Raw genomic sequence first — 12,954 nt, 5'->3', positions numbered from 1 at the left:
TGGGTATCTATCCAAAGAAAAGAAAATCAGTATGTCAAAGGGATATCTGCACTCCTGTGTTTATCGCAACATTATTCACGATAGCCAAGGGATGGAATCAGCTAACTGTCCATCAGCAGACGAATAGATAAAGAAAATGTGGTATATTTACACAATGGAACACTATTAGGCCATAAAAAAGAATGAAGCCCTGTATTTGCAGCAACACAGATGAGCCTGGAGGACTTTATGTTAAGTGAAATAAGCCAGGCACAGAAAGATAAATACCGCATGTTCTCACTCATATGTGCGAGCTAAAATAGTTGATCTCAAAGAAGTAGAGTGTGGAATGGTGGTTTCTATAGGTTGGGAAGGGCAGCAGGGAAGCAGGAATAGGAAGAGGTTGGTTAACAAATACAAAATTACAGCCAGATAAGAGGAGTAAGTTCTGGTGTTTCATAGCAGTGTAGGGTGGCCATACTTAACAATAATTTATTGTACATTTTCAAATAGCTAGAAGAGAAGATTTTGAATCTTCCCAACACAAAGAAATAAATGTTTGAGGTGATGGATATGCTAATTACCCTGATTTGATCATTACACACTGTATACATGTATGGAAATATTATATTGTACCCCATAAACACGTATAATTCTGTGTCAATTAAAAATAATATAAATTTTAAAAAGAGCCGAGCACACTATTAAATTATCAAAGAACCTCATTGCAAATGGAGATGTTGCAATGTAAACAGAGACTCAGAGATGCAAAGCCAGAAAGCACCGCAACGTACACAGATTGCTCCAAATGTCGGGCTGGCTGATAAACTCTCTTCCTCACAGCTGGGAGTAGAGCAAGAGAACACTCAAACCAGAGGAAAGCAAGACAGAGATAAATCCAGATGACATAATCATTAGTTTTGTGTATCAGGAATATTCTCTTAACGGGGAATGTTTTCCATGTCCCAAGCTAAGGAGCACACAGCAGTGAGAGTGCACTACAAAAAACGCCGGGTATGCCTGCGGCTGTAGGTCCCACCTCTGCTGGACAAATCACTGACCACTCACTGGTCCTTGGCTGCACTGCAGTTTGTGTGAAGAGCCAATGGGGTAAGAATGTGAACAGACTCTGCTAAACCACAAATATGAGGTGGTATGTCCGGACTGGCAAGGGCACAGTGCACCCATTGTTATATGGACAGATCAGTTTATTTAACTGAGCTTGTATTGTGAGGCATTCAGGTTGCTTCCAAGTTTTTATTTAAACAATGCCTGCTAATGGCAGGAACTCAATACAGCCTTGCGCATAACCTCTGGGTGCACATAACCAATTGTTCCTTTAGGATAAATTTCCAGAAGTAGAAAGGCAAGATCAAAGCTATTTATTCCCAAATTGCCCTCTAGAAAAGCCCTACCAATTTACCTGGTTCCCTGGCCTCTGGCCCAGAATCAGTATTATCCATTTCTAGAAATTACTTAACACTCTGAAAGGTTAAGAATAGGATATTTCTCCTGCAATCAGAATTTCTTCTACTACTAACGATGCTTAATATTTTAACCTATGCTTGTATTTCTTCTGTGAACTTATGCTCATCTCTGTGGCTCATTTTACTAAGAGTGTTTATTTCATTCATTTGAGAGGCAGCTAGGTTTTAAATGATGGATATGAATCCTTCACTTCTTCACCTGACATAAATATTTTTCCTCCTTTGTCCTTTGCCTTTCAAATTTAGTTTAAATTTTTAAATAAATGTATAGCCTCCCAACTTAGGTGTTAAAATAGCCCCCCAGCCAAAGACATAAATATTCCCCTGTATTGTTTTTAAGTTATTTTATGGTTTCCTTTTCTATAGTTACCTCTCTAATCAATCTGGAATTTATACATGTGAACTTATGGCAGGAGGAAAAAATTGACCATTTAAAACAAAAAGAAATCAATTAGCCTAGTCTTACTTATTGAATAATTCATTCACTTTCTAGTAATATGAAATGTTACATTTTTATCATATAATAAATACTTACAGATACTTGGCCTTTTCTAGTCCATTGGTTTAACTGTATATTCTTCTACCCATATTACCATATTTTAATAATTAAAACCCTATTCTGCATTAATATTAATAGAACGACAATCTTGCTTCCTTCTTTACTCTCTCACACTATTTTTTAGCTATTCTTACCAGTTTATTACTCCAGATACATTTTAGAAACACTTTATCATTCTAAATATATCTTAATGGAATTCTATCTTTTAAACACTATATTTGGACTACATAAGAAAGCTCTGTTTTATCTGTTTTTGTGTGTTTGTCATACAACCAGTCACTTTCCTGAACCCTTTCATTAGTTCTAATCACCTTCCAGTGCTTGGTTTTCTGGACAGACAACCAAACAATCTACAAATAGTGGCAATTTCATGTACTCTTATAGCCAGTTTCTTTCAGTACTGCACTGCCGATGTCTCATAACACAATATAAAATAACAGCGGTAAGAGCCAGCATAATCGTCCCTCCAATTAATAGGAAAGCCTCTACCTGGTGTTTAATGGTTAAGAATGATGTCAGCTGCCTGCTTAAGGCAGTTACTTCTGATCCTCTTGATCAAAAAGTATCTGACTCCCTATGTTTAGTTTATTAACCTTGGAAACAGATATTTAATTTTATTCTAGACAGAATCCCAAGTACAAATCCCAGACATCACATGAAAAAAGGATGAAGTTAAACATACCTGCTAGCCTGCTGCCCTGACCCCACCAAGTTACAGAAGAGGATTAGCACCTTGTTCTCACTGTGGAGAGACAGCGGGAATCGCTGACCCTCACGGGCTGCCAAGCGTGGGGAAACCGACAACCCTGACGGATGAGCTGGAGGAGAGAGAATGACATTCGTATTCCTAAAGGAGCTGGGTCAGAACCTTGGCTTCTCTAGCCCTTCTTTCTCTCTGAGCGTCTATTAACCACCAGTGGAAGACACCAGAGGGCTTTAGGGGAGGAGACGATCAGGTTCATGGCACTTGTGCCATCTGACTCCTGGCACACAAATATCACATACATGGTAGTGAACCTGCAGTTGTGTTCAGCCAATAATTTTAAAACAGGGACAGGAATTTTAACTAATGGTTTTCTAAGCAATCTGAAAACTATTCCAAAACAGCTTTGGTTGCTTTACTGCCTTCATCAGAGAGCCCTCAGAGATCCCCTCTCTTAGAAAGCCAATGGAAGGAGTACACACAGAAGGTGAGAATCTCTACTAGGGAGGAAGTAGAGGAACTGGACTAGCCTCTATTTCCAACCAGTTCTCACATTTTGACTTTCAAGGGAAAGATGTGTCACCCATGACTGAATTTGAAACAAGGACTTATTTCACTTCGTTGTAACACAGTCAGGGTTAGTCAATGTCTTGTTCCAGACTCCAACGCCCAGAGTCTCCTTGACAACCCAGAGAACTGCAAACATCCGGCCCCACAGCTTGCTACCTAGGCTGGCTGAGGACATGCGACCAGGGCATAGGATTCATCTGGGGTATATCGTAACACTGGCACAAGGTCCTTTAAATATGGGCCTTCTTGACTGGCTAATGGGGCCAAAATGTATACTGAACTATAAATAAAGGCTGTTAGAAATTGACCATTTAAGCCAATCTAAGGTTTAGAAAAAGCAAGCATTAGGAAGTAGAACTATTTTTTTAAAAAGTCAGGGGGCGCGGTGGCTCACGCCTGGAATCCTAGCACTCTGGGAGGCCGAGGCGGATGGATCGTTTGAGCTCAGGAGTGGGAGACCAGCCTGAGCAAGATCGAGACCCCGTTTCTACTAAAAATAGAAAGAATTTATATGGACAACTAAAAATATATACAGAAAAAATTAGCCAGCATGGTGGCGCATGCCTGTAGTCCCAGCTACTCTGGAGGCTGAGGCAGGAGGATCATTTGAGCCCAGGAGTTTGAGGTTGCTATGAGCTAGGCTGATGCCACGGCACTCTACCCTGGGCAACAGAGCGAGACTCTGCCTCAAAAAAAAAAAAAAAGTCATTTAGTAACCTCTTTGACCATCTACTGCTCAAATTTGTAGAAATTTTACTTTAAACACAGACCTTGAACCACAGGAGTCCTGAGGACAAAGATGACCCCAGAACCTATACTGAATAGTGATTCTCAGAGTGTGGTCCCCAGGCCAGCAGCACCAACATCACCTGGGAACCTGTTAGACATGCAGACTCTCAGGCCCCACCCCAGGTCACCAAATCACAAACTCTATGGGTAGGGCCCAGAAATCTGCTCTAACAAGCCCTCCAGGTGATTCTGATACTAAAATTTTGAGAATCCCTGTACTAGCTGAACAATTTTTAATATCAATCATCTGTATGCCAAATTATCCAGGAAAATAAGCCTGGCAGTTCCCAGTGCTAAAACTAGATGTTTTATGCCTTAGCACCCAAAGACTACCTTCTCAAACCTATAACTCATCATAGCCAAATAAAATTATGCAAAGCACTATTGTACCTGACAGCGTCCCCTGGCCAGGTGAGGGAGGGACTTGGAAGGCGTACACATTATCTCCCTCTGCAATGGTATTCAGGTCCTCTTCATCAAAGAAGGACCGCTGGAATCCACTGGGATACAGTTCTACCAAGATCACCTGAAATGAGAAGGATCATTTTCCCTCTTGATTTCTCAAAGAGAACTTAACAGATAAGAAATCTAAAAGTGACTGAGAGTCAACACCCCTTTTTACCCTTTCCTTCCTTCTAAGTGGCTACATATTTTTAGTAGTAAAACATAGTAGGTATAATAATTAGATTGACCTCAGACATCTCAACTGCAACAAAAAACAAAGTCTGAAAAAGCTGAAGTTTTATACCCAGCTAAACTATCATGGAAAATGAGAATAAAATAAAGCCCTCTTCAGGTAAACAAAAAGTGAGTGTTTACTACTAACAGAGCTCCACTGAAAGAACTTCCAAATAGGGTTACTAACCTTTCTCAAATTATGTCACACATAAAAAATCTTTTTCTGGAACACTGAGCTAAACAAAAGGAGATGGTTTTGTAGTGCAAGAGAGGGGTGACTACCTTGGGGGTCCTGGCTGCCCTAAACCCAACTCTCCTGCCCTCAGGGCTGAAGAAATCAATGTCTCAGCACACATAACCCATTTACAGTATACTGGCTGGGAAGTTCTCCTTTAAAAAATACATATCAAGATTTAAAAAAAATACTGAATCAGAAGGAAAATTTTAGTTGTAAGAAGAAATTATCAACCAAACAAATGGTAGACACTGGTAAATGTAAATATGTATTGACCATACCAAACTATAGTATTAACTATTACTACTACAGCAACTGGGGAGAGAAGGAAAGAAGGATTAAAATACAGGACAACAGTATCTATTTATAATAGCATCTAAATCAAAAAAGTATAAGGGAAATTAAAGCACACCAAGATCCTTGTGTTGCTTGGGAAAATTAACATTAGGCTTTTTAAGCTATGCATTTTGACATTTTATTAAAAATAATAATAACCATTAAAAGAATAGAAATACAATATATATGTCCCAAACCAGAAGACATAAAGAAAAGTTGCTCAATCCAAAAGCAGCAAAAAAGGCGGGGCAGGGGGAGCCAAAAAAAAAAAAAAAAAAAAAAAGGCAGGGTAAACAGAAAGCATAAAATGACAAAAATAAATCCAAATATATCCATAATCATAGATAATGTAAGTAGAATATACTTGTCAATTAAAGAAACAAAACATCAAAATAGAGTTTAAGTGTCATTCAAAATGTCCATCCTATGCTAACATCCCTAGTGAGTTCTACGTCCCTGAACAAAGACACCACACCTCTCCAAATCCTGACAGTCCCTCTACACTCTTAATTATCTGAACTCAAAGCTCTTTCAGACTTCCTCCTTTTGATCTTTTCTGACTACCGTTTTCTCCCCTGGACTCTCACCCACTGTCCTCTCTCTGAGTAGGTTCCCATAGGGCACTTTAAGTTGACAAAGCAAGGTACACATACTTTTTCCCCATTTGAGATTGTCATGAACATCCTACAAGGCAGTGGTAGAGGTCAGAGGGGCTAACTGGGTGGGGGCAGGAAAGAGACCAGTGGGGAGACAAGAAAGACTCAGTGAGCATGGTGTTTATGGGGACGTAGACATATGCAAAACATAACAATCCACGACCTTAGGGTATGTGTTATCTTTATTGTATGTGTACAATATGTGTATGTGTATTGCATTTTAACCTTAACAAAAAGGTTAAATATATTTTTTGATTTGAAGAAATTCCATGAGGTAGTCAGGGAAGTATAAATTTCCCATGCAACAGTTAAAGACACAGAGGACCAAGCACATACTTTGTCTGGGGTCAGAAAGCTAGAAGTTGCTGAATCACAAGGAGACCCCCACGCAGGGCCCCTCACATCCTAGTACACTGCCTTGTGCCATGATCGCCTCTACCTACCTTTCATGAGGGCCCCTCCAGGCACAGTCAATCCAATTCCTTTACCAAGATTCCTTTTCTAAAAAATAAACTAGAGCACAGCCATCCCACCTTCCCCCAAATCTCCTCTCGCGTTGTACATCATCAGTTCTCTTAGCAGTTCCTCATATTTCATTTATTGTCCCTTCAGTATCCTGGTTTATACTTCCAGGAGTGAAAATACAGAATAATGACTTAGGCTATGAAGTCAAGCCATCTGCATTCAAATCCCGACTCATCCCCTTACTAGCTGTGTGACACTGGACCATTCACTTAACCTCTCAGGATTTCCTTTGTCCTCATAGGTAAAATGAGGATAATTGTAATGCCTGCTTCACAGGATGCTTGTGATTAAATCAGCTATGAATGTCAAGTTCATAGAACAGTGCCCCATACTTAGTAAGCACTACTGAGGGCCAGCTACTGTTGGAATTATTGCAATCACAATCATCATCACCTTCTTGGAAGGCAAAGTATCCTTTTCCAGTCATTCTGTGTAAATGCAGGGAGAAGTCAAGGCCCAGTCATCAAGGACACCAGGCTCCACTGATCAAACAGAAACCTATGAGTCATGCTGGAGTCACCTGGGAACCACGGATCAGCCTAGACAGTCTAGACAGTTGGCCCTGTTAGCATTCTGTCATCCAGTGACCAGGCCCCAGTGCAATCCCATCACACCTCATCTGCGGGGACGCCTCCTTCCTCTGCAACCATCTTCCTCAGGGCTGCCACTGTGCTGAGGATCGGCACGGCCAGGCCAACCCGCAGGAACTGCTGGCTCTTAGAGGGGAAGACCAAGGTGACGCTCAAGAATCTGGAAAATAGGAAAGGGGTAACATCCTTAAAGGACTGACAAGAACTGTCAACACCACCACTGACATTGGATCAAGTTCAGCACTTGTTCATCTGCTTCCTGGTTGGGTCCCTGCACTTTAGGTACACTGTCACCAGGTGGCAGCGGAGAGCCAAATCACCTAAACAGCTTTTCCAGAGACTGGAACTAAAAGATATTTAGTAAGAAATCACCATATAGATCTCTAAGCTCAAGGCTCTATTTATTCAATAGATAATCTTAAGCAAAAACAAACTCTGAAGTAAAGCTGCTTCTTCCCGTACAAAGCAACACTTTTATTGATGATACTCTCTCTCATTAATGAAATTTTCCCTTAGGAATCTGCTTCCACTCCCCACTATCCCCACCAGCATACTAAGACCTGGTCTTCCAGCTACTGTTTCTCTTGTCTCTATTGCAGTAATTGTCCAAGTCACATAGCTAACTAGTAGAGCTGGGATTTGAACCTGGGCAGTTTGGCTCCAGAGTCAGTGGTCTTAACCACTGTGCTATGCTGCATCAGGCCAGAAGCCTTAGATCACATCTATCAGTAGACATTAACCGACAGCGTCACTGATGATAGTACAAGCCAATCATTATTCTTGTAGTGCATACGATCAGCAGCACAGGATTTCAGAGCAGAAAGGGAGACCGAGTGGCCAGGGAAGGCTTTCTGAAGATGCCATGTCTTCAGCTGCATCCTAAGGATGGAGGACATCAACAGGTAAGAGAAATGGCACTTAAGGAGGTGGCGAACACAAAGAAATGCCTCTGTCTCATGCTAGTGAAGGCACCCCACATAGGAGCTCACTACCATTCCAGGACACTGACATTGGCCAGCTGCCTTAGTGGTCACCGCCAAGACTCGGCTCTGTGAAGCAGCCTTCACCTCGTGCCTCCTACTTTTATAGGACTGAGCTCCACAGCACCTCCTACTCAACCCTACTTCCATTTTTCTTTTTTTCTCACCTCCCCAAACAACCCTTTTCCTCTTTCTTTGCTCCGTAAAGAAATCTTTTTCCTACACCGTCACAAAGAAGAAAAGGGATTTTGAAATAAGGCAGGGAAAAGCAGGTGGTGACAGATTTTCTCTCCCCTTGTCTGCCCACGTGATACCGATGGGCCCACGCCAGCTTCTGAACAGGCCACGAACCTAGACCCGGCAACGGTGCTGACAAGCAAAAGCATTCTGTTCCCAATACCTTCCTCAGGTAAGGAAGGGGCATGGTAACCTTTCACTTTAATCGTCACATTCAATAACTGAGCTTCACCCGGCTATGAGACTGGTTCCTGAAGAATTGCTGGCAGAGAAGCAAAGGGGAGAAAATGGCAGATGCAAGGCCAGAAGGTTTCCCGTAACGAGTAAGGAGGGAAGTCAAGTTCACCGGGCAAGCTGCGACGCTCACGTACCTCGTCTGGCGCAGGGGGATGGGCAGGGACACACACAGGAAAGGATCGAAGGTGTTGCTCTGTTTCAGGCAGTGGGGACAAGTCAAGGAGGATCTGCCAGGGTGAAGAAGAGAGAGGGAACTTTAATCGCAGGACAGCGAGGTAGGGGTCCCTCAGAAAGTTACATACAGAATCACCACTGCATTTCCATCCACACTCAGCAATTCCACTCCTAGGTATGGACCTGGAAGAATTGAAAACAGGCGTTCAAACATTTGTACACAAATGCTCACAGCAGTACTCACAATAGCCAAAAGGCAGAAACAACACAAATGTCCACGGACAGATAAATGGGTAAACAGAACGTGGTACAGCCACACAGCGGAATGCATCAGCCATAAAGAGGAACGAAGTGCCATGAACCTTGAAAACACTGTGCTAAGTGAAAAAAGCCAGACACGGAAGGCCCCGTATTGTACGAGTCCATGTATATGAAATGTGCAGAATAGGAAAAGTCATGGAGACGGAAAGCAGGTTGGGGGTTGTCAGGGGCTGAGGGAAAGGGGGATGAGAACTGACTGCTCCCTGGATACAGGTTTTCTTTCAGGGTGATGAAAATGTTTAGGAACTAGAAAGAAGTGGTGGTTGCGCAACATTGTGAATGTACATGCCACGGAACTGCACGCCTAACAATGGTTAATTTTATGTTACAGGACTTCTACCTCAACAAAAACAAAGTGGGGGGGAGAGAGCTGAGTCACATGTATGGTGCACTGAGTACGGGAAGGGAAGCTAGAACCCCTCCAGAGAGGAGCACAGCATGGCAGCCGCCACGCTGAAGGCATCTCAGGACTAGCTTTTCCCCTGGTGCTCAGCCTCCCTGTGCAACCAGAATCACAAAAGATGCTTTTCAAAATTTCAGGTGTCCAGGTCCTACTTACAGGGATTTCGGTCTCAAGGCTGATGGAGAGGGGCCCAGATAACAGAATTAAAAAAAAAAAAATTCAGGGAGCTTTTAAGCTCCCCAGGTGACTCTAATATTCACCCAGGATAGAGAACCACTGATGTATAAGTCCACCCTCCTCATCGTACTGATGAAGGAACAATAAAGTTCAGAAAATAGTAGCTAATAGTAACAGCTAATATTCAAACAGTGTTTACTAAGAACTGGGCATCATTCTGAGCACTGGGCATGTATTAACCCATTTGCTACCCATAATCACCAGTATCATACCCATTTTACAAAAGAGAAAACTGAAACACAGAGAAGTTAAGTAATTTGCCAAAGGACACACAGCTCTCAAGTGACAAAGCCAGACGCAGTTTCCAGAGCCCACGTTCATCATCATTCCTATGTTCTTTAGTACCAGTGGGTGGGTGAGGCATCAACTGGTTCAGAGCATACACACCATTTATATTCTTTAACTCTTTTAAATTTAATACTCCATACTTTAAAACGGATCTCTGAAAGTGAAGTACAACTTTTATATTCCACATAGGTGCTCCAATTTTATTTCTTTCATCACATAACCTATCGTGTTCTTCCAAGATATAAGGGATTTCTGTACGCTACATTACTTATCCTAAAATCTACGTTAACTTCCTGGAGGATGCAGAACAAGCCACTGGCAGTCTGAAGTCCACATTCCAACCACTGGGCAGCCTTGCCAGGGTAAGTGAGCAGGTCGACCAGAGCTGGCATCAGAACAGGTTTCCTGGGTCCCGGTGGAAAATGCTAGTCCTGCTCAATTACTTTTCCACTGAGCACACGGACACACAGCAACATAAATGCCAGGGTGCTGCCCAAGGCGACCCTGAGTGACCCGCTCATTGCCAGTCAGCTCTCTTGGATACAATTTAACAGAATGTCAAGCCTATCTCAGAAAACAGACTCCAGGATTAAATGCCCGATCACTCTTGCTGCCTCTGGTAACTTCCCTTTGGAAGAACCAAGACGGTGCCTTTGGTATCAGACAGTGAGCGGCAGCCAGCATGGGGACCTGATGTTGGTGAGGTCTCTCTGATACCATGTTTCTCCTCCCACCCTTCTCCACCTTCACCCATCACATACTTAGGCATAAAATTGGCCCAAAGGATATATTTTTGGCCTTGGGAAATTTCCAAATTCCCATTTCACATGTATATGAACAAATGAAAGAGAAGATTTATCGGTGACTTCTTCATTTTTTCAGCCTTCTAAAACAAAACCGCATCGTGTTTTTCTTATAGAGTTGCAACATATTTAACTGGTTCAGGGATATGACCTTCATACTGAACCACGAACCCCTGTCAGGCAGCAAGAGGTGTGTGGTATGGAAAAAAAATAGAATGGGCTAATTTTATACTTAAAGAATGAAGAAAATATATTGTTTTCATAATAAACTACAGAAAGGATGTGAAATACACCTATTTCTCGAAGGTTGAGAAATGAGGACAGAGTGAATGTGACCAACAGATCTGGAAGAGGACAGAGAGGCAGCGTCACTTTCATAGAATACGCTGGCCATGTTACCAGGCTATAGCAATAGCCCAATGTGGCCTGAGAGGTCCTTTCATCCTCGTGTCCCCTCCAGGGCATTCGCAGTCCTGTCCTATTGTCCCCCAAGTGGAGGAAAGGGACAGAAAATCACTCCACTGCCGTTCAAAGTTCATGTGCCTGTTTCCCGAAGGTATTCAGTTGTCAAACTGCTTCTGTTACAAAGCTAATCAATTGCTTTCCACCTGCTACAAACGCCCAAACATGAGCCACAGGCTTTGCCCCTGCATGTCTTGTCACTCTTCTCTTTAACCGCTGCAGATACACACATACCTTATACCTGAAACCCGGTCAACTTCACCTGCTCGCTGGGCAGTAGAACTGATGTCCACGCAAACCGCGATAATTATGACAACGCGAAAGCAAGATGTCACCATTCCAAAATCCGTTCTGAGGAAGCTTTTCAAAACATACTCTGCCTAAAAGGGAATGCTCCCTGTGATGGGGACAGCAGATTAGACTTTCTGTGAATAAAGGCAAGGAATGCCATGAAGAATTTGAATGCGCGCGCACACACACACACACACACACACACACGCACAAAATCCCTCCTCCAGCCAAAACTCCAGCATAGTAACAATCCTTGGTTATTAGACTTGCAAGACATTTTTAGGTTATGATAATAATCACATAGAATAACTATTTCTCCTACGGTCCATACCTCCCACACTCTAATACTGTTCCCTATTCTCTCCTCCAGCCAAAGTAAAACTCCCAGTCCCTTAAAAAGGGCCTAAGGGGAGATGGAGGAGGGAGAATCTTAGTGAACAGAGGCCTCTGAATTAATCCATGGTAATCCAACTCCCAGTTTCACAGAGAAGGCTGATCCCACCCCAGGCACACCCTACTCCATGGAGAGGAAGCCAGGGAGGGAGGGGGCAACAGGGACCACCAGCTTGGAGCTGCCCCACTGACCGCTGCAGAAAAGCACTTCTCAGACCTCAAAAGCCCTCGCCTGGATGGGCATCCCTGGTGACACTTTTCCTTTACTCTAGACCATCAGGCACAGAGTAGGTATTTTAAGCTGTCACCAGTCCATTTATAGCATGAACACCTCGCCTCTTACTCATCACCCCCCAGGAAAGAAATCTACCCAAAGGGCACCGGCAGTCTTTAATATCCCATGAGCTCAATGTCGCTTCCTCAGGAATGCCCCCCACCCTGACCCACCCCACACCAAGTCAGGCACCTGCAACATGCACTTCAGAGCACCCTCAAGTTTTCCTCCCAAGCACTCGCCAGTTCCAATTACAGAAAAACTCAGGAGTCACGCTAGATGCTCCTCTTTCCCTCAGTCCCTCCACCACTCACCCCTATCCCCATTAGCAGCTAGTCCTGCTGCCTCTACATCCAAAACTCACTCCAAACCCACCCCCTGCCCTGCATCTCCACCACTGCCTTCGCGGTCCCTGCCACCATCGCTCTCCCACCAGGACAATGGCAGCAGCACCACCCACTGCTCTCGCCTCCTCTCCCGTAAAAACCAGAGTCACCTCTTAAACTGATGAACGAGACCAGGTGCTGCTTTAAACTGCACGGTGGCCTCCTGTGCCCTCTAGACTGAAACCCACACACTTGGACCGAAAACCTGCCCTACCAGGTCCTGCCCACCTCTCATGCCCCACCTCCTGCCCACTCGCCCCGCGGCCGCTCCCTTGGCCTTTCCATTCCTTGAACTTGCCAAGATCATTCCCAGCCCAGGCCCTTTGCCATTGCTGTTTCCTCTGCCTGGAATACTCTGTCA

The 12,954-nt window shown here is 43.5% G+C and overlaps 1 protein-coding gene across 2 annotated transcripts in view; it reads right to left on the bottom strand.

Moving 5' to 3' along the window:
* USP43 (ubiquitin specific peptidase 43) overlaps positions 1–12,954 on the bottom strand; it is a 62,125-nt gene that overhangs the window by 31,641 nt on the left and 17,530 nt on the right. For both annotated transcript variants that reach the window (XM_069483381.1, XM_069483382.1), the window contains exons 4-7: positions 8,696–8,788; positions 7,132–7,267; positions 4,478–4,613; positions 2,708–2,843 (exon numbers count right to left, since the gene is read on the bottom strand). In XM_069483381.1, the coding sequence (XP_069339482.1) occupies positions 2,708–2,843; positions 4,478–4,613; positions 7,132–7,267; positions 8,696–8,788 (501 nt within the window). The remainder of the gene's footprint in view (positions 1–2,707; positions 2,844–4,477; positions 4,614–7,131; positions 7,268–8,695; positions 8,789–12,954) is intronic.

The sequence above is a fragment of the Eulemur rufifrons genome, chromosome 9 (genome assembly GCF_041146395.1).
Source record: "Eulemur rufifrons isolate Redbay chromosome 9, OSU_ERuf_1, whole genome shotgun sequence".
NCBI classification, from domain to species: Eukaryota; Metazoa; Chordata; class Mammalia; order Primates; family Lemuridae; genus Eulemur; species Eulemur rufifrons.
This window is presented reverse-complemented; position numbering and strand designations above follow the sequence as displayed.